The sequence below is a fragment of the Eptatretus burgeri genome, chromosome 5 (genome assembly GCF_056783735.1).
Source record: "Eptatretus burgeri isolate ZD-2024b chromosome 5, Ebu_testis_v1, whole genome shotgun sequence".
Taxonomy (NCBI): domain Eukaryota; kingdom Metazoa; phylum Chordata; class Myxini; order Myxiniformes; family Myxinidae; genus Eptatretus; species Eptatretus burgeri.
The window spans coordinates 11,689,083-11,711,566 of NC_140965.1; the positions used below are offsets into that span (position 1 = coordinate 11,689,083).

General features: G+C 41.6%; 1 protein-coding gene across 17 annotated transcripts in view; it reads right to left on the minus strand.

Moving 5' to 3' along the window:
- Positions 1 to 22,484, minus strand: part of LOC147025850 (choline kinase alpha-like) — a 90,370-nt gene that overhangs the window by 20,238 nt on the left and 47,648 nt on the right. For 11 of the 17 annotated variants that reach the window (XR_015058032.1, XM_085880754.1, XM_085880762.1 and 8 more), the window contains 6 exons: positions 18,053 to 18,186; positions 16,461 to 16,565; positions 9,382 to 9,440; positions 8,925 to 9,012; positions 7,724 to 7,832; positions 4,298 to 4,395 (listed from right to left, as the gene is read on the minus strand). Coding sequence is in view for 11 of the 17 variants with exons in the window: in XM_085880754.1 (XP_085736880.1) it covers positions 4,298 to 4,395; positions 7,724 to 7,832; positions 8,925 to 9,012; positions 9,382 to 9,440; positions 16,461 to 16,565; positions 18,053 to 18,186 (593 nt within the window). In the remaining 6 variants the exon portion in view is untranslated. Of the gene's footprint in view, positions 1 to 3,239; positions 3,331 to 3,556; positions 3,607 to 4,297; positions 4,396 to 7,723; positions 9,013 to 9,381; positions 9,441 to 16,460; positions 16,566 to 18,052; positions 18,187 to 22,484 lie in introns of those variants that run through there. The other 6 variants (XR_015058030.1, XR_015058031.1, XR_015058035.1 and 3 more) reach the window with 6 other exon arrangements.

Here is a 22,484-nt window from a genome sequence, read left to right on the forward strand (position 1 = left end):
ACCACACAAACAATCATCACTTTGACAATTACGCCACAACAACAAATTCATTGAAATTAAGTGCAGGACTGAACGTTACAGTAAGAGTGCAATGCCTCATACAGTTAAACTTTTCAATGATATTGTTACGGTTGTGGAAATTCGCATTACACCATAAAGAGTCCTCAGGTGAGATTTCTCGGCAAGTCCATGTGTAGTTAGCCCAAACCCGTTGTACAGAGGGAATGTGTGATTCATCCGGGCTGCGACGCTTTGAGTTAGCCATTTTTTTCTTTCTCTATTGTTATTTTCGACAATTAAGCCGCCAACAACGCAAACAGCCACTACCTTTACCTTCACAACTCCATCCCGCAAACATCACTTCACCACCGTTCCCAAACGACACCATAACCATCAAACCACCACCGAAAACCCTCCACCACCTTCGCCTCTCTCCTTCACAACCAACAACCGCACCACCTGTGAACACTGAACGTCGGGCTGTCTAGGGCCCGTTCGGCAATTGGTGCCAAACGTACCAAGCCGCGAGCACGAATGGCGGCCTTTCCAGGAGAAAATTCGGATCCAAAACGCTTCATGCCCACTTCCCCTCTGACCAATGGGCGAACGCGAGGCGGCTTGGCCCTGCCTCCAAGCGCGTGTATGTGAAGTCCATTTATGCAGATATGCGGATCAAGGGAGGTTCACGCCCCTTTTTGCCTGACCAATGGCTGAACAGAGGGTGGCGTGGCCCCGCCTCCAATCACGTTTTGATCCGCATATTTGTATATCGGCTCCTCTTGAGACCTATAAAGAGACGAGCGCAAGGCGACTCGCAAGCGTGAGTTGGGAGAAGAGCAGGGCAGAGCTGAGTGGAACTGAGAGAGGGGGAGTCGAGCTTGGAGAGAAGTTGCGGAGAAGTTGCAGGGAAGACGACGGACGGCGATGAGGTCATGGTGTGGGGGGGGGGGGTCGCTCGACTCGTCGTGAGATCCAGGCCGGCCAGCCATACCCCTCTCCCTGAGCATCAACGATTTCCCCCCCCCCCATTCGCGCTGAGATAGTGCCGAGGGGGGCCCCTGTTCCCCCCCCCACCCTCAACGTGGTGCTAACGGGACCGCTTACGCGGAGAGACTCGCCGACCACGCCAGGGCACGGAGTCGGGGCACAGCGGCGCGAAAATTGCGGCTTGCCCGCCATCGCGTCACGAGGACGCGGGTAAGATCTTCCCGGTCTCGTGGACCTGGCCGATCTTCCGGGATTCATGTACATTTGGTCTACGGGCCTGTCTGCCTCCTTGCCTGTGAGGGTGGCTTTCTTCCTTTGCTTTTTGCGTAAATGCTTGTGGTGGCGCCGTCTTTCAAGTAGAACTGTGTAAGTGTTGCCGTGTGTACGCGTATAGTCGGTTTTAACTCTGCATTTGCTTTTGCTGCATAATTGTTTTGCTGTAAATATGTGCGTCTGTGTGCGTGCGTGAATAAAATGCTTGCTTGTTGAACTGTTCCCGCTCTGCTTCGTCTCCTTCCTTTTTATTGACTCTCCATCCTGCATCGTGTAAGATTTTCGTCGTGGGTTTAAAACGCCCGGTAATTAATCGGAACCGTCAAGGCCGACGATAACTCCACTCGGTTAGCCCTGCAATACGGAAAGAACCGCTTAAGCGGTTCGTGTTGTTCATTCCCGGAAATTCCTTAAGCGGTTCGTGAACCGCTTAAGCGGTGAACTTTAGCAAGTCGGCCTGTAGCGTGGTACGATCGCCCGGTCGACCACTCGCGCAGGTACTTAGGTAGGTCGAATTTGGCGAGCAACCCTATCCTGCACGGGTGACCAATTGGCACGATCATGGTGAGGTTAAACCCCCACCCGTGACTGGCTCCGGGCGATAGTTCCCGGAGGGTCACGACTGAATTGTCCATCCGGTGGGCGACGTGCCGCGATTCGAGTTACGTGGCCGATGGCACGCCGGAGGGCGTGAATTCGCAACAATATAAATGTCTCTGAAAGCAAGATCAATCTCTCCTTCCTTTTCAATCATAAATTCTCTTTTAATCACATGTTAGGTGCAATAATTCACGAGATATATATATATATATATATATATATATATATATATATATATATATATATATATATATATATATATATATATATATATATATATATATATATATATATATATACACACAATGGTTAAATAGTATTTTAAAAATATTGTCATAATGTCACCATCAATTTAATGGGTATGTACCTTTATCAAATCCATCAATTATTTTTATTTTTCACAAGTTATATACATGCCTGTTTATGTACTTCAACTTTTAAATTTATTTTTGTTTATTTGTAGATGTCATTCAAATCTATTTTTTCTTTCATTACCTTGATTTTAATTTTACATTGTACATCATTCACAATTCACCTTTTGGCTGCGATGATTTGATGATTAAAAACCATGAACCAAACTGAATTGTGCCGTACATGGTCGCACTCGAGTGCACAAAGTCAATGAACTGTGACACGTCCGCATAAAGGAGCTGTGTGTCAAGAAAGACCAACTCGACCCTTCAGAGAATGTGCATCTGGGAACACTACCACCATATATAAGAAGTCGAGAGCAGCACTATCAGATTGGAATCTGGAAGAGGGCCCATAATCGCAAAACCGGATATTCCTGATGGAACGGTCGGGAGGCACGGAGCAGGCTGGTCTCATCAGCAGAGATGCTAAGAATGCTATCGTGTGGGAATTTTGCAAAAGCTTGTCTGAGTGGTTGTTCTTAACTCATGTGGATGTGTCGTTTGAGGTATCATTGTGTGGTGTGACAGGACAATATGGGGGGGGGTGATTTCAGAGAGTTAAAAACAGAGGGATGATAGGGAGAAGAGACAGACACAAGAATGCAGATGGCTGGGGGAGGGGCCTATGTAGACACCTAATCATGGTCATTGCTAATTGGGGCTTACAAACACTCATCCAGAGATAACTGACACAAACAGCATATTCACATTCTTGTGAGACCCTCTCAGAGACATCACAATCATTACATACTGTATATACATCACCCATCTATAACAGAGCGACCAACCAGTTCAGCCAATACCCAAGTACCACTTCTCATTTCAATATCTATATATTCCTCTATCCCCAATGTTTCTAGATATTTATCAAATTCCAGTTTAAATCTATGAACTGTTTCTCCTGTCATCACCTTTCCAGGGAGACCAATCCATGCTTTAATTACTCCCTGAGTGAAAGACACTTACCTTACTACTGTCTTCACTCTCCTCTATGATTATGCTCCTATCACTGTCTGTTTTTGTAAACGAGGTCAAGGCTCACGGAAGAGCTCCAACACTGAATAGACCAGAAGGTACAGTAGAGAGAGAGGGGGGGGGGCACCAACATTAGGATTGAAAGACAAAATGGAGGAAGACTTGGACAAATAATGGTTGTGGGAAGGAAAGAATGGGAGGGAAGGATGCATGGGTTGGACAAGATGGATAGAAAAGCAAGCTCTCAGGAAGGAAAAACTGGAAATTTGGAAGGAGGTGGGGCTTAACATGGATAGAAAATATCATGCCTTTGGATGGGGGATGATCTGAAATGTTGATGAAAAGCTGTCTTGAAGACCTGGAGGGAGGAATGGGATTGAAAAGGGTGTAGAAGTTGGTTTCACAGGCAGGAAAAAAAACACAAAGGGGAACAAATGAGTGGAGGTGAGCAGTGATTCTGGATTTTAGGAGTTTCACCAGAAGGGGGTTCATGGTGGACTATGTGCACCCTGCAGAAACCTGGGGGGTGGGGGGGGCAGGGGTGAAGGTGGAAAAAAAACACAGAGAGCAGAGGGTGCAAGACCAGAAATGAGGCAGTAGAAAACAGATAAATCACAGACATATCTGTGATGGGAAAGTGATAGGCCCATAGACTCAGACTCAGCCTCAGCGTGGGAGATTCCAATAATCTTGACGGCCTTAGTTTCCACGGCATCAAGCTAAGCAAGGTTTATTCCAAAGAAAAAAACTTTTCTGCACTTGTTTTGTCTGTACCCTTCGTTATCTTACACATCCCCATGCTCATAAACACTTCCTTTGTGGTGTATCAAGTCCTCTCTCTCCCTCAACCACTCAAATCTTAGTCCAGCTAGTGACTAGCCCCATAATCATTCCAGTTACTCCATGCTGCACCCTCTCCATACCCTCTCTATGATACAGACAGAGATTGTGGTGTGCAGATCGGGAGAACCTACACAAAGGTGTTTTTGTTTTTTTTGATAATTTGCCAACCTGCCAATGGTAGTTTGCTCGCAGACCTTAACACTGACCTGTTGATTTCCTCAAGCAAGTCTTCTTCTTGTTTGACCCTTTCTGTCAAGCCGTTTGGACCATTCATCTGGTCCAGGTATTTTCTTATAAAATGTAGCTGTAAAACATACAAAAGTGTTTGTACAATTTCTATGTTACACCAGTAAAGGGGAAACAGACTTGTTTCAATTATGGCATTTATCATTGTTTCAATTATGAAACGTCAATTATGGCATTTGTTAAAAGTAGAACTTGTGCCATCATACATACATACCAATGGATATGTATTTTCAAAAAGGTCAGATATTTGCAAATGCGCACGCACACGCACACGCACAGTAAAGCCCTCTCAATCCAGAATACTTTTTATTTTCGTTTTGGTGGACAATAATACTGTACTCCAAAAACGATGCGAGAATAAACTAGAGCAAAGTCGATGGTGTGCCATTGCAAATCCCGATGCTTCCCAGCTAAAGGAAAGATGAATTAAAGCAAAATTGAAAAATGTAAAAAGTTCCACCAGGATTCAACTCAATATCAATTTTTTCCCCCCATTTTAAGCCATGTGACCCTAAGTCCCCATCCCCCTGGTAAATGAACCGGCGGTCAACTCAAAAAATTTGTTACATATTTCATGTATCCCCAAATGCTGATTGCATATACAAAGTTTCATTTAAAAATGTGCCCATAACTGCATTTTTCGGTATTTGTCCTTTTGACCCCACCTCAGGGGGTGGGGCCAAAAATGGCACTGCTCTTGCACATTCTTACCATGTGGTGATCATAACTACCAAGTTTGGTCAATTTCAGTTCAGCTATTTAGGAGGAGACAGACGGATCCGATTACAATATCCCCCCTCCCATTGTTTTTACAAAAAGCATGGCGATTTAAAAAAAAAACATTTTAAGTGCAACGCAAGGTGAACCTGTAGTGAAGCAAACTGGACCAATGCATCACAAACACCATTTGCTCTCGCATCAATTCTTCCCCAATTAATTGCATTTGCCCAATTTTACAAAACATTTATTCCCCACTCACTCTCATTGAATTACTAGTTATTCAAAGTAACTAGTTGGTCCGTTGGACCAAATTTTCATTGGTCTTCACAGCCGTGTTGCATACCTGCCTGCTGTACTGCTTGAGCATTGGTTTGCCTTTCACCATTCACAGATGTTTTTGGGCTAGCGTGGGGATGATATGTTCGTTATTATTACGATTGTTGTAAATATTATGAGTATTAATTTATGTACATCTTGTTACAATGTTATCATTGTTTTTGATATTCATTTTGAAATTTGAATGCCATGCCATGGGAGAAGGGTGTATTCAGCTGCTTTGTATACCTCAGCGTGATGTGCGTTTAAAACATGGGAATTCTTACGGACGTTTTTCCAGTTAATTAGCCAAATCTCCTCAGGAGGTTGACGATCCTTTACATCAGAATGTTCCAGTAAAACTCCACAAAAATAGGGGCAATACCCCTGAGCGCTCACCTGGTAGAATAATGATACTCAGGAGGAAGTCAATGTGGGACGGAATCAGCAAAATATACCAATGAAGCAATGTTATAGCAAATACCTATTTTGGGGAGAACACCACCCTCTCCCCCCCCCCACTGTAAATTCCCTTCAACCCCGATTTTTTAATGAGCATGAATAAACATTGGTACATCATGGGTGATTAAGGTTGTGGTCACATTTCATCGTAATTGTGTGTGTAGTTTCTGAGAAGAAATCCAAAACCTATTTTGAGGGGGCAACCCCGGTGGATCCCCTTTGGGCCTGATTTTTTTTTAATGCCATGAACAAACTTTGGTCCATACACAGTGATGAAAGTTGTGGTAAAGTTTCATCAAAATCATACGTGTAGTTTCAGAGAAGAAGATGCAAGTTTTTGTGGATGGACAGATGGACTGACTTGCCATCCCCCAAGCTCTTCGGAACTACGTTCTAGGTGAGCGAAAAATCAAATGCGCATGCGCACGCACACGCGCACACGCACACGCACACCCTCATCCATTTATAGTATATACTACAGCGAAGTTGATGGCACACCATCACAAAAACTCAAATCCCCACACTTCCCTTCTAAAGCAACTTTGAAAGACGGCAAAAAGATCCACCCGGAAATATAATATTTTGAGTTAAAAATCAACTTTCTGTTTTGAACATTGTGACCCTAACTCCATACCGACTGTGGCACAAACCGGGGATCAAATCACCCCCAAATAATTGCTACACATTTCATGCGTCCCTCAATATTGATTGCATATACAAAGTTTCATTTAAAAAATGTGCTCGTAATTGCATTTATGGTATTTGACGTTTCGACCCCACCTCAGGGCCCATCGGTGGGGCCAAAAATGACAGCGCTCTCGCACCTTCTTGTGATGTGATGATCACAACTACCATGTTTGGTGAATTTATACACAACCGTTTGAGAAGGAGACGGCCAGATAGACTGAGCCGATTAAAATACCCCCCCATCCCCCCACCCAACTCCGTTTTTTATGCCCTCCAATGATCCGATTCATACAAAGTTTTCACGATAGGTGCGATGACTCATGTGGAATGTTTTAATGACAACGATGTCATCCGTCACATGGTGTGGCAGCCATGTTGGAAAAAAAGAAAAAGCTTTGGACTTGTGCATCTCCAAAACCACACCAACAAAAAAATTGAAACTTGGCACATGTCAAGTACTCCCCATGGGAAACAAGTGACTTTTTGATGGGGTCAGAGATGGCTTTATGTCAATTGCATACATAGAACGCTTTATCCAATCAGAATGAAAATTGAGGGTCATCTCGGGCTAAACACCTTCAAAAATCTTCTCCAAAACAGCTGAACAGATCGAGGCGAAATTTACAGGAATGATCGCCTTTCCGTGAAAAACAAAAAGTTCTCCACTTATGACATCATCGGTCACGTGGTTTAGCAGCTATGATTTTTTTGAATAAACCTTTAAAAACCCTCTTCTTCAGAACGGCTTGACAGATTGAAGGGAAACTTCACCCACATGTTCCCAAAGCCTTGGGGATACCAGGGTGTTCACAAATAATTAATAGGTCACATGGTATGGCAACCATATTGGATTGACCGAAAAATATTTTTAAAAATTTCTCTCTCTTGCACCGCTTCATCATTTGATGTGAAACTTTACAATTACGATCCAATAGTCATGTGGAATATATGTTTTAAATTTCAAGCTGATCGGACGCATAGTCCGGCAGCCAGAATAATTTAGTATTGTGAATTTGGGTTCAGGGATTGAAAATAAACTTGGTACAAGTATGTATGTATAATGATGTAATAATGTGGGCAGAGGCATATCTGTCGACGTCACGACTAAGAGTGCCGTTCTAGTTTGTTTTTTTTTGAAGTGTGGGGATATCTCTCTGAGCGAAGCAACAGGTGAGTGAAGTCGAAGAGAAAAGCAAGCATACCTGTTTCTCACGGCTGGGGTAGTTCTGTGGATTATAGGAGAAGTAAGGCCAAGAAGGTTTGGTGTAGTCCATGGTCCACTCACAAAAAAAATTGGCTATGTCAAAGCCTCTGTGGAAATCAAACAGAGTAAATGAGATCTGTTTGGGGGAGCAATCATCTGTTAAATTGTTGTAATTGCACAGAAAAAGCAAGCTGATTGATGAAAAAAAAATCTCATGCATTTTTCCTGTTTTTGCAAATTCCCATTAAGCACAATCTGGCTACAAAAGTTACAAATTCTCAGATTTAAAATCACATCTGTTGTTCTGAAGTTGAGCAAATTTTAACTCATCTCAAACCGTTCCCTCTCACAGGAATAGCTAATAACAGCATGTACTGCTGACCAAACATGCCAGATGTTGATTTAAATGTAATTGTGTTTTACATTCAGGGTCATTTAACCCACCAAAGTTTCAAAGGCACTTACAATACGCCCAGCCAGGGTGCGTTCTGTTCAGCTGTTTATAGGATTCATGCAAAACATTACACTGAAAACACACGTGGGAAAGAACAGCACATGGCAAACATTCTTATGGCTGCCAACGCACTGCTCCAAATGCTTCTACAAGTTCGTGCAATGACACACACATGGATCATTCCATGCAGCCCAAAAGGGCCTTTGTCAAGAATAAATAAATGAATGAATGAATGAATAAAGACACTAACATTTGCATTGCTACCCGAGCAACATACCTCGGGAACAACTACTCAGCATTAGAACTGTACAGTGCACGACGTTAAAATGTCCTTTCATAATCACGGTAATTCTCAAAGCATTTGCAGTTTAACAATGACGAAAATGCAATCGACTCAAAACAGTTTCAGCTAACCATTGGCAAAAGTCAAAGACTTTTTAAGTGACAGGTAAGTGTCAAAGCAAATGTGAAAATTGTCCATAACATAAGCAAGTTTAGATCTTACAAAATTACACTGCAGTGTATCATCTTAAAAAAATTAGAAATGTATACAGTACTGCATTTCTTTTAATTATGCTTTCATCATGATAAGTAACAATTTGATCAAGATTCTGAATGCATTATATCCGAGATTAAAAGTCAAGGTATGTGAATCACAGGGATCAACTTCAATTTTCAAGATCAGGCTGAAAATGGCAATTAGGAGCCATGAATAGCTAATCCATGCCGGCAGGATTCGACATACCTGTAGTTGTAGCTGCTGTACTCAAAATCGATTAACATGAGCCTAGAGCCCAACATGTTTTCACGCCCTTCCAGCATCAGGATATTTCCTGCGGCAAAGAGCGAGACATGTGAGACGTGTGTCTGACAGTGAGACATTGTCATAACCGTGACCTTCTCACCAAAAGAAGGCAGCATCGTCACCCACAGCCCGGTCTTCTATGGACCGTCGAACAATTCTGATGTGGCAAAGTCAAGAACAAAGGGCACACAGGAAGGGTTATAACAACAGTTCATGCTCTAATGCTAATGGCCCCAGCATCAAGCTGGTCAGATCAGATAGCTACTCACATGTCCACACCATGTGTCTCATCGAACCCTAACCAAGGCAGAGAGGAGATGCCACCACACGAAGGTTCAAGTTCTTGATAAATACCATACTACAAAGATTGTAAATATGTGAGGAAAACTGCATTTACCTTCTTGGAGGTCGTTGTGGCAGTACACGACTGGGGATTGAACAGCAGAAATCAAAACCCTACAAAAAAAAAAGACAAGAAAAAAAAGAACATTTCAAACAAATCGGAAATAAATAAATAAACAAATAAATGAATAAATAAAGAACAAAATCAAAAAATATAAAAGTGAACAAGTCTGAAGACGATGGTTCACGAGCGGTATTTGACGATGTAGATCATTTCAGAAGTCAAGGATGAGACAATGTGATAATGTTTGACCAAGTTATAAAAATGATCAACATGATGTGGTACGAGTGACGGGTTATTAGCTGCAAAATGTCGAAAACCCGGTTTCGTTCAACAACTTTCAAAATTTGACCTTTGCATAACCTTTAAAGGTCACAAAACAATGTTGTGGACAATAAAATAAGGAAACAGGATACGTGCTATAGCTTATTGGAGTTAGTTCGTCGAAGGTCAAAAACCCGGTTCGATTCTCACAACTTTGAAAATTTGACCTTTGTGGCCTTTAAAGGTCAAAGATTATGACCTTTGGTGCAAAACTTCCTCTGGAACATTCCAGGAACAATACAACGTCATATAGGCTACATGGCATTTCGCACTCCAATTACCCATACTTTGATGAAACCAGCATAAAAACAAACTTGAAGGGAGCGCCATGGGAAAGGTGTTCGAGGATAGAGCAAAATGGTTTCAAGACTTGAGGTGGGGAATGACCTCAACATTATACGTAAAAAATATTGTCATCCTAGCTCTCAAAGTTTGGGCGGTCGTAAGATTTTTGTCAAAATTCGCAATTTTCTAAGTTTTGACCTCATGACCTTGACCTTGAGATGAAAATGAAAAATCGGACAACGACAAGTTTTAGATAATTCATTTTGCTATTCAAATACCAAAGAACCCATTCCATTCAGTCAATTCCCGAGGAGAAGATAGATTTTTAAACCGAATACCCCCTAAAAATGGCTATTTTTTGGGCATAGCACGCCCTCATCCAGGAAAACACAACTAGACATTGATGTCGAACACATAACCAAGTTTCATCAAGATCGGATCAAAGTCCACCGAGTTATGCTCTGGACAGACAGACAGACATAACGAATATAGTGGTCACTTTGGCTGGTGCTCATGAACCAACAAATCAGAACAAATACAAACAACTCACAATAAAGAAATCATATTGTTACGAAAATCATTTATGGAGGCTAGCAAGGGGTTAGTCAGCAATTAGTTCTTAATTACGTGTACATAAGACGTCTCGTACGACCCCAATTATTGACCGCCAGAGCCACATGTCTAGTCAGCCCCTCTTCCACCCACTCTTTGCTTTGTCTTTGAATCCCCATTTTTCTGATATTTTCACGCTTTGTAATGCCTCCAGGGATAATTGTTACCTGTAGCGTTCTTTATTTCTCTTCTTTTCTTTCTTTCCTCTCGTGAGCGATGAGTGTGGAAAATTCATGGGCACCATCGTACTGTTCGTCTCTTCTCATCTCACCGGCATCAGCTCAGTCTCCAGTCGGGGAAGAAGACAGGCAGATATCCAGGCATGGAATTCGGCTCAAAGAGCTCAGAGCAAGCACAAAATGGGTTCTGCGTGCGGCTGACCTCCCGTTTTTGTTTGTCCCCGATCGTCCTGGCTCGAGACCAGAGGACAACGTTGTTGTACTACATGAGCTGAGGGAAGTGAGTGAGATGCCCACACAGACTTGTATCTCTCTCTCTATATATATATATATATATCTCTCTCTTTTTTCTTTTTCCCCCTCATGTCTCATAACCCTTGAAAGAGTCCCTGTTTTCAGGCACGCTAAGAAGGCGTTGGGTGTTATTGTGTGGCTTTTACTTTTTTGCCCTTGTGTATTAAAGTTTCATTGTTATTATATAATAGCAGGAACCAGCAAAACATCTGCAGAATGTAAAATGACACTTCAAGTCCTCAACCTAACCCCTCTCAACTCAAAGGCTTCAATCTCCACCCCAGTCCAAGCCTTCAACAAACCCCTTCCACAATTAAACTCCCCCCCCCACCACTTAAAGTCACCAATCCCCCCCCCCTTCCCTCCAAATCTCAAGCACCCCCTCCCAACCTTGTCCCATCTTCGCTCTCCCCCTCCGAACCCTAACTCTCTGTCCTCCCCTAAGCACTCCCCTCTTCCCACTCATACAAGTGAAAGGGAATTCTTACATCAATCATTACATATAGTCATGGCCAAAAATATTGGCACCCTTGCACTTTTTTTAAATAATGCACCATTTCTTCCAGAAAATTGTTGATATTAAATAATATTTTGGTATTCACAAATGTATTTTTGGTTTGCACTGAATCAAAACAAAAAAGCTGAATTTTTTTATTTTTTTACTAAATCTCAGCTTATTCCACACAGAAATCCTAAAATAGCCTGGACAATATTATTGGCACCTTTTAGAAGTTGTTAGAAATAATGAGATTTCAAACAAGTGATTCTCCTTACTTTGGAATTGAACTCACCTGTGGTAAGTTGCAGGTGCCTGCAATAAATAAATAAAAATCACTCATTCAACCAGTTTGAATAGAGAAAAGGAGTCATTCTGCTGTTTTGTGTCACTGTGTGTAGCGCAATGAGCATGGAGAAAAGAAAGAAAACCAGAGAACTGTCTGAGGAAGTCAGACACAAGATTGTAGCCAAGCATGGACAATCTCAAGGCTACAAGTCCATCTCCAGAGACCTTGATGTTCCTGTGTCCACCATATGCAATGTTATCAGGAAGGTTAAGGCTCATGGCACTGGGGCCAACTTCCCTGGATGTGGCCACAAGAGAAAACTTGATCGAAGATTGCAGCGAATGATTGTTTGAATGGTGGAGAAAGCACCTCGATCAACTGCCAAACAGATTCAAGCTGACCTTCACACACAAGGTACGACAGTTTCAACTTGTGCACCATCCGTCGCCAATTCAAAAAAAGGGGTTCTATGGTAGGAGACCCAGGAAGACCCCACTGCTGAGAGAGAGACATAAGAAAGCCCGACTGGAATTTGCCAAAACACACCTGAACAAGCCAAACTCTTTCTGGGATGATGTCCTGTGGACAGATGAGACCAAATTAGAGCTTTTTGGTAAAGCACATCATCTCTGTTTACAGAAAACAAAATGAAGCCTTCAAAGAAAAGAACACCTTCCCTGCAGTCAAACATGGAGGTGGTTCAGTGATATTTTGGGGTTGCTGTGCTGTCTCTGGCACTGGGTGCCTTGAATGTGTGCATGACATCATGAAATCAGGAGATTACAACGGCATTTTGGAACACAATATTCAAACCAGTGTCAGAAAGCTGGGTCTCTGTCAAAGGTCATGGGTTTTGCAGCAGGACAATGACCACAAACACTTCCAAAAAGCACCCAGGAATGGTTAAACACAAAATGCTGGAATGTTCTGAAGTGGCCAGCAATGAGTTCAGATCTAAATCCCATTGAACCCCTCTGTGGGGAGATCTGAAAACAGCCGTTGGGAGAAGGCACCCTTCAAATCTGGGAGAACTGGAGCTGTTTGCACAAGAAGAGTGGGCCAAACTGCCAGTAGAGAAGCATAGGAAACTCATTCATAGCTATAGGAACTTATATAGTTATATATATATATATAAATAACTTATATAGTTATATATATATAGGAACTGCTCATCTTCACTCTTTCATTCCTCTTTTTTCCCGCCTTTGGAATAAACTTCCTCACTCTATTCTTTCCCATTCTTCCCTCCAGGCTTTCAAAACAGCTGTTCACCACCACCTCTTATCTTCCCCCATCCAAATCCTCGAACTTTTCTACCCCCGATAATCCACCCAAGCCCACTTCCTTCAATTCTCCTGCTTTCCTTCCTGAAAGTCCCTTTAATGTCCATCTTCCCCTCGCCATGTTCCCCGTCCCATCCCCATCCCTCTCCCTTCCACAGTTCACCTGTGTCTGTTCCCCAATGTTTTGTCCCTTCCACTCCCGCCCCTCTTGTCTCATGCCTCCTTGCTGTGAGTTGTGTGTTAGCTCTCATACGAGCCTCGACCAAGGTATACAAAAAAAAAAAAAAAAAAAAAAAAAAAAAAAAAAAGTGCTTCACTGCAGTTATTTTGTGCAATGGCTGTGCTACCACATATTGTCCAAGGTGTGAATAAATTTTATCAATGCCATTTCTTTTTATTTTCTGATTTAAAAGGACACATCAAGTTCTAAATCAAAACAAAGGTTCTGTAATATCAGCAGTTAAATAAAGAATCATGCACACCAAATACTTTGTCAATTTCAACTTATTTTTTGAGAAAATTGTGAGTTATTTAACAAAAGTGCAAGGGTGACAATATTTTTGGCTATGACCATCTTTAATATTGTCACCACAATCATAGAGTTTGAAGTTGTCTTACTTGGAACCTCCTTATCATTACGCGACAATAAACGCCTACCTCAGTATTCTGATGTATTTAGTGTCACTGGCAATCTGTCAAATAGTCTTTACCACATTTGGTAAAAGTAAATAAAAAAAAATAAAACCCACTCAGTACAAAAGTAAAACTCACTTCTCGACTGTACAAAAGTTTGCTTTGGATGGTGTGTAGTAGAATGCTGCCTCAATCACTCCCCCCAAGAAACCATGCATTACTGGTTGTAATCAGAATACAACTTTATTTCATGATAGATGATGAGTTGTTTAGTCTTCAAATGTACACGAGAGGCCTGAAGCTGAAGGCATGAAGCCTGAGGCCTATAAGTAGCAACAAAAAATGGTGATTGCAAGGTTGCAATTGTGGATTGAGTCAAGCCAGCTGTACAAACAATGGACGGAAAGAGAGAAACAGGTGGATAAATCCAGCTACTTAAATATATCGGTTGAAACTGCCAAAGCATTGGTGTGCACGAGTCACAAACCCATCCAATGGGTGGATATTAAAACCATCCTTGAAAAGAGCACCAAATTCAAACCACCCAGGCCACCTCAAAATAGCTCCCCATGGGGCAACTTTTACAGTGGCAGGTTAATCAAATGAGTCGGCCTGCTCCACCGTTAGGTGGATGTTACGGCACCAAATAGTGACAGCGGAATGGACATTTGGACAATCCATCTGAGTAGAATAATTGATACGTACGTACGTACCCCCCCCTCGCCGAAGCTTTCCCTCTCCCGCTCGGGATTTTGTGGGACTCGTTCCCGGTGTAGCCTGGGGTAGACCTCATGGGTCTGTGCCTTCTAGTTGACCCAAACCACTTTACAACACTCCTTTTTTTTTTTTTTTTTTTAAATATTATTGACAAATCGCTCAAAACAAATCCAATTAAAAAAAAAAAAAACTGATGAAAAACAAAACATCAGAAAAATAAAACAAAAACTACATTTGAGATACAGTACTGCAATGCAAAAGTACACAAAAAAATAGTATTTTCCAAACTCTGATGTATGCAGTTCTTGCATTTTCAAAATCGTACAGGGCTGATAAATCGGCCTCGTCATGTGGGGTGAGGGGGCTGATTTTAAAATTGCTTCAAAATCTTGTGAATTAGTTTTTGTAAATTGTTTTAACATGTGGTTCAAATTGACCAATGTCCTTACAAACTGAACTGCCAAAGAATCTGAATAAACTGAGCCTAATCCTAACTATGCAATTTCAAAATGTACCTTAAACGGCCCTTCTTGGGGACAAACACAAAGTTCTGAGAAACAGAACTTTCTGCTCAAGCACAGTACTTTCCCACAATCCTCTTCATTAAAAAGTATTAGAACTAAGTTGTCTTTGTTGTTGTGGATTATTACCTGTAATGACAAATGTTCTGACAATTTGCATGAATGATGTGCCGGTACAATACATTACATGTATGCCATTGAACTGGGACCATTCAAGTATTACGTGCACAAGTCCAACCCATTTCTCCCCGTGGACGAGCCCACTGTGTTCAACATATACATGGGGATAAATCTTGACTTTTCACTGGCATTACCTTGTCATGTAGGTTGGACTTGAATGTCCACACCTGGATCCACCAGTAACATCGTAATAATGTCAAAAGATTTATTCTCAAATCAAATTTAAAAAACTTTATTCGCTGCAAAGCTGAATGACCAAAAAAAAAATAAAAAATCTGAACAGTCGCAAATTTAATGAGTTTATTGATGCATTTCTGTCTCAACAAAACTAATTTATCTGCAAGTATCTCTCTCCAGTCCAATAACATAACAGATGCATGTGTTCAGTACATTCTGCCAAATACTAATTAACTTTAGTAGGTTTAGTATTGATGTAAATCTTCAGGCAGAAACCCCCAAAAGTCACTATCATCAGATAATTGTGAAAGAGATTCATCCCCTGAGCTACCTGAAGATAAGTCCACCACAACAGTATTCTCATCATCTGTGGAGATGGCTTCAACCATGTCATAGTCTGTTTCTCATGTCCAAAAGGAGACCAATGGTGTTGAACAAAGGTGTTTTGTTTTGCCATACAGGTAATTTTAGAGTTTTTTTTGTTTTTTTTCACAGCTTAATTTTACGGGGCCGATAAAAAGACCCCCTGAAAAATCGACCACCGGGTCGATCACAGGGGCGAGGCCGATCGGCCCCGTCAAAATGCAAGCCATGGTATGACAGGCTGGACGTTTTGTCCAAACAGGTGTTGAGGTTCATTTTGAACGTACCGTGGCTTTCATCCCGACTACAGAAGATGCTTTACGTCTTACATGGATCTTCCTGGGCGGGGTTACGTAAACACGAAGATGGCAGCATGGGCCGAAATGGTCTTTCAGACACATGAAGCTGGTCCCCCTCACAGGGAGCATTTTAAGAAGGTACAAACACCTGGTCTGAGATGAAAACCCCTCTATGATTAAAACAGACCGAATCGTTTGTCTTCAGAGGAACTCCAGTTGAACTCCTTGTGTGGAAAACTGCACAAGTGTGATCGACACATACCTTAGAGAAATAAATTCGACAATCAATAATCACCTAAAACGTTTACACAATGATCGTGAGAAATGCACAAAAATTTATTGCACTTTATAAAACAATTTACCATTCACGAAGGAAACATTACTAGCTCACTCGTAAAGGCTCAGAGACCGGCCAACTCACCTAAGTCTCTCCATTTCATGTGGTAGGCTAACCATGAGAAGCCTTCTTAACCTCTCTTGGTCCACTGCTTGCGTACATGTAACAGCCTTCACCTTCTCAATGTAGCTGAGAACACAGTTTATAAACATTTGGTGGTCTCACAGGAATGCAAACTTAGAAAGTTCTTCAGTATACGACACATTTGTAAAAAAAAAAAAAATATATATATATATATATATATATATATATATATGTATATTTACATATATATAGCTTGTGACATGTTTACAAAGCAAAATACAATAAATTGGCAACACATGGATGTAGGCACTTTCACATTTTTCATTGAACCAGTAATCCATGTAAACGACATGGGGAAGGATACCTTGAAATGCTGTTTTCTCTTGAGGAACGGCAACGCAAGTGGGATTTATTTTTTTATTTAAAAAAAAAAAATTCATTTAGAACAAATTGCAATTTTCCAGATTCACAAAATGTTATTACATTTGCAACATCAACTAAATACTTTTCCTCCTCTCCCACTCCAAAGATGAGTTTATTTTTAAACATTGCCAAAAACCTAACAAAACAAGAGAAGGTCCTTACTAATGATATCGCCAAACTTCTTCGTTAATATGCAGCACAAGGCTGCGGGGCAGCATCATTGGCTGAGGGCACAGCTGTGTCACTGATGCAATGCCCTCTGCTGGTCAGGGCAGGAATTTGTAACTTGTTCAGGGTGCTGGCAATAGATTGCCTGCTCTTCATGAAGCACACAATGGGATCTTTAACGCCCAACAAATGCCAGCAGACGGGACACCCACTTGAAGTCCATCCGACGAACGGCACACACATTGATGAATCACCTTGCCTGTGAAACACCGGGATGACAGTTTATAGCTGGGTTGGGATTCAAACCCAGGCTTGACAGCATAGAGGCGAGTCTGCGTACCTCAAGGCCATAATGTCAGCCCGAGCCCAAATAAATGAGTTTGACATTCAAAATAATTTGGCAATAGTTTTTCCAACATTCCAAATTGCCTTCCCAACTCAATTTCCTTTTGTCCAATCAATGAGTTGTTTTTAAGCTTTGTTAATTTCCAAAATAATTCCAACTGGATGGCACAGAGGTACAGCACCGCTATCTTGTCTGGGTTTAATTATAGGCCCGACATTAATAAATAAATACTAATAATAAAAAAACAAGACTGTCGAATTGGCACTTCGCAAGCGAGTCGTCAAATCGCAAACTGCGCCGTCCCTCAGATGGACATCAAGCCGGACGTCCTGTCTGCTGGCATTAGTTGATAGATGTTAAAGATCCCCACCGCTTCATTTGACAGAGTAGGGGAATCAACACAGACACCCTCAACAAATTACAAATTCCTGCACTTTCAATCGAACGTCAAGCCTTGCCGACTGGTTCAAGAAAGACTTTGGCCAAGCGTACACGCCTTAACCACCGACGCCAACTTAATGGATGGGAAAACTGTGTAAAGAGGAGAGAGTATATTTCCCAAATTCCACATGAAAACCATCCAAGTTGATACTTGGTGAATAAACATTTACTTTTTCCTGAAGAAAAATTCGCAGAGACGAGACCTGCTTATTACCTGCTCAGTGTGCTAAACAACCAGCTTGGCTGTTTGTTGAAAGGCATACACATTTGATGCAGGCCAGCCAGCTTAACAGCTATTTCTGCCGATATTTCTGGATCTCCCAATTCCTCGACCAACAGTTTCCTGCTCTGTACAGAGGATGGGAGAAATAGACAAAATTAGGACATAGCGACATCCAGTGGTTTGTGCACACATACTTTATTCCATGCAGTTGATACAAAACTAAAAGTGACCGTTCAGTCCTCGTACAGCGGCTAAGCACCAGAATCTTTCAGCTTTTGCAGAAGGCATGAAACTTTGCACAGGGATATTACTACCCCTAGTGATCTTTAAAAAAAAAAAAAAAAAAAAAAAAAATTAAAAATGGAGCCCAAAATCCGTGCCCCCGAGTGGCCACCATCTTTACTTTAAATATGGCTGCAATTTTTATTTTACTTTTTGTTATAACTTCAAAATTAAGCCAGATACGAAAGTTATTTTGAGGTCTAACCATACATTTAAAGGATCAAGGAACTCATTTAAGTCATTTCCATACAAACCTGATGTCGGGCATTTTGAAATTCAAGATGTCGGCCATTTTGAAATTCAAGATGGCGGCCACCAAATCGGAAAATATTGAATATCTCTGTTGTTAATCATGATAGAAACATAATTCAAACAGCAATTCCAATGTTTTCAGTGTCAATCAACCAGATGGCATCTTTTTCAAGGGCAACAGATGCATCAAATAACATGCTGTAAGAGGTATATCTGATTATGTCATACTAGATTCCAATATGGGTATTAAAGTGAAAAAGGTCAATATTCCATGTTTCAGTTTAATGCAAACAACTCCTGAATGCATCAATCATTTCAGAACAAACCTCGACACCTGGTCAAGGATGCCAGAGATTAATTAAATTAACCCCTATAGGTGCCGCCAAGTAGCAGAAAAATCACAACCGTGCCACCTATATAGGTTTTTCTGGTTTCTCATTGTCACTGACGCAGTTACCTTAATTTTCCTGTGAAGACAGTTATACTTCATAACAAGTGCCACCACATATGCACAGGGTAGTGCAAACTGGCTTTATTGTGGAATTTGTTCGATAACATTTGCAGTTCTCTCTGCAGGACTTGGTACACTTGTATGCATTAAGCTCGAGGCAAGCTTTCTCGGCAATAGGTATAACTGTCCACTTAGGTCTGAAATTGTCCTGATCGGTCTCCCAGCGCCAGTCAGACGGACTGGGAACTGTTGGCAGCTGTTCATGGCATTGTCCCCAGATATGTCCGGCTTGATATACTGATCTCCTTGTATGCTCCTCGAGGGCTGCCTTTGTAGGCGGAATGTTATCAAGGGTCCTTGACATTCTGGAAAAGTGTCATTCTTGCAGTGTTCACATTAACATCACTGGTACGACAGTACAGGAGCACAACAAAGTGTTCAAGTTTTTCCATGATATTCTCCAGTAGAATTGGTGACACTGGTGATGACAAGAATGCAAAACACTCAGTGATCTCTGGCCACGCACACCAGGTATTCCACGCAGACTTCTTGCCATTATTTGCAAAGGAGGATGTAGTGTCACATCCTGAGAAAGCATGAAAACAGGGCAAACCTTTTTCCATTTCAGGGCCAATTGCTGTTGCCATCTCATGCACGGGAATGTATCGGAATTCCTTTCCTGTTCCAAACGCTATCCATAGTTTTCAAGGTTTTCCAAGTTCTGAAAACGAGCCACAGCCAAAACAACAACGTCCGTGTCATCAGTCCTGATCATCACATCTTTAAAACCAGAATTCAGGGCATCTTTCACATGGAGTAGAATCCTGGTGTCAGCCTCCTCATGTGAGCAAGACTGTAGTCTATCCAAGTTGTGGTTCATATTAGAGCTGACAACTGACTCATGAAGAGTGGATATTATAACTCTGTCACCAGTGTCCTTTGACACACTCTCAGCACTGAGGAACTGGAAGAGTTCATCCTTGTTGTCATCATTGCGAAGGAAGTTTTTCCAATTTCCTGGCAGCTTCACATTTGGAGACACACGTCTACGAGCCCCTGTCCGTCTATTTTCTCTTGCTGTAAGCTTCAAAGTGTTTCACCGATAAACATCCAAAACAATATCGACTCTAAGAGACCTTTCTAGCTCTGAAACTACATATGGTACAAATACCTCCCTGGCATATTCTCCAAAGGTCCTGGATTCTCCAACTGGCAGAAAGTGCACCACTGCAGCACCATCAAGTATTCTTACTTCAGCAGTTGGGGTATTCAAGTAGGCTGATTTTCCGCTTGATTCAAGACATCCGAGAAGATCAGATTTCTTTCCTCGCCTAAGTTTCCCTGCTGTAGATAATGATGGTGGAAATTTCTGATTCTCATGCTTGAAAAATTCCTCTAGATTTCCTTCTCTTGACTGGCTACCGATGGACAATCTCGCAAAAAAAGAACAGTCACTCTTGAGTTCAGAGATCTTCTGCTTATCCTTCGATTGGGCCGCCTTATTCGGTCGACTGAATAGTGGAAATGTGTTCCTTGATATTGGTTCACTGACTGGTGTTTCATTTTTTAAGAGCTTGTCCTCAATGAAAGTACTGTACTGTTTTTCTGCTGTTGCATGAATCTGTTGGATAGTTTCAACAACAGTCATCGGCATGATTTCCTGGGTGTGTAATGTAAGAAAATCCTTACTACGATCAAGAAATGGATTTCCTAATTCTTCTAAGGTAGAGACAAGACCACAAACATCTTCAAAAAAGGATTTCTGTGAACTATGGGATTGTTCGTGATGCTTGTCATCAGCATCGTTACCATCATTGGGATCAAACTGTTCTTCAAATTCAGCTATTATGGCTGACAACTGAGGGCCAGCCACCATCCATCTCCGTAGGGCACCAGGGTTTTCGGTGAGGCCCATGGCACCCCCATCACCTTTCACACACGCATTCAGATGTTCATGGGCTTGGTCAAGTCCTATGGCAGAGAATGAATGTCCTGTTTTATTTGAAATAAAGACACCACACATGAACTGCTCATAAACATCTGGACATCTTTGGTGAAGAGTGGTCATGTCGCGTACATGCACAGGAACCCATCTAGCATAGTGTACATGATCCATTGGGCCAATTTAGCCAAGGATTCTGTGTATAAATCAAAATCAGATGTCCGAAGTGCTCTAATGAAAGCAAGCAATGTTAACTCAAGGTTCTTTGAATTTCACTAGGTTTGTTTCAAACGATTGAAAACCTATTCCAGTCCCTTCGGCATGATCTCGTCCTCGTCCTCGCCAGGGCTGGGAAAGTGATTCGGATGTTGTCTTCTGACAAAGAATGCACAAGGTCCAGTCTATTGGTGGCCTCTGGACTTCAGCTACATCACTTGCTTTAACGAGCTGGATCTCCATCATTCACACCATGTCATTGCAACCTGAAAATAAAGAACTTTTATTTAGTAATGTTATCTCAATGTTTTCACTTATTTCAATGCTAAATTTGTGCCATATGCCTTGAGATGCCAATTTTCTCACAACAAAGGCATGAAACAAAGAATACGAAATGAACAAATATTATATAGACATATATTCTGTGCTTAGAGCAGGATAAGACAACAAACATAGATGAAATGCCATATTTATAATCAAGATGGTGGCCACTTGGGGGCACAGATTTTTGGTGTCCATTTTTTTTTTTAAGATCCCCAGGGGTAGTAGTATCCCTGTGCAAAGTTTCATGCTTTCTGCAAAACTGAACGATTCTGGTGAAAATCCTGCCTTAGCCACTGAACTATACGTACTCGATATTCAAAGATCCACATCAAGTCAATCCTACACAGATCAATACATACATGCCATCTTCAAACAATTAAAGACATTAATTTTAAGTACCGAGCCGATTCATTGCAGGTCGGCAGCAAAATTTATACAATAGGCTCCTTTGAAGTAGGCAAACAGGCCACACTCAGAAAAACGTCCACTGGGTGTGCAAGACTCGTGGAATGAAGTGCGGCATGGCCACTGAAAGATGTGTGTCACTGATTAAACCGAGCACCTTATATTCCATTTTTGCTAATCAACATCAGGGCAATGCTCAAAAGAAACACAGTTTTGATATTTACCCTTGCCTACCATAGACCAGCCCCCACTCTCTCTCCCCCTCCCTCCCTCTCCCTCTCATTCTGTTTTCCTCTCTTCCTCAATGACTTCTTTGGGAATCTTCATGTTTCACTTTCAATTGGGATTTTTTTTTCTTCCTCCAACTCTATACAAGTAAAAGGATGGTATTTGCCTCCATTTCTATCTTCTCCCTCATAACTTGACACACCATCAGACTTAATAGGCATAAGTAGCAAAGTCTTACAATTTTCCTTAACGTATCTGGAATCAGCATCACGGGATTATTGTTGTTGTTGCTTCCCCAGCCTATCAAACGCCATAAGATCATC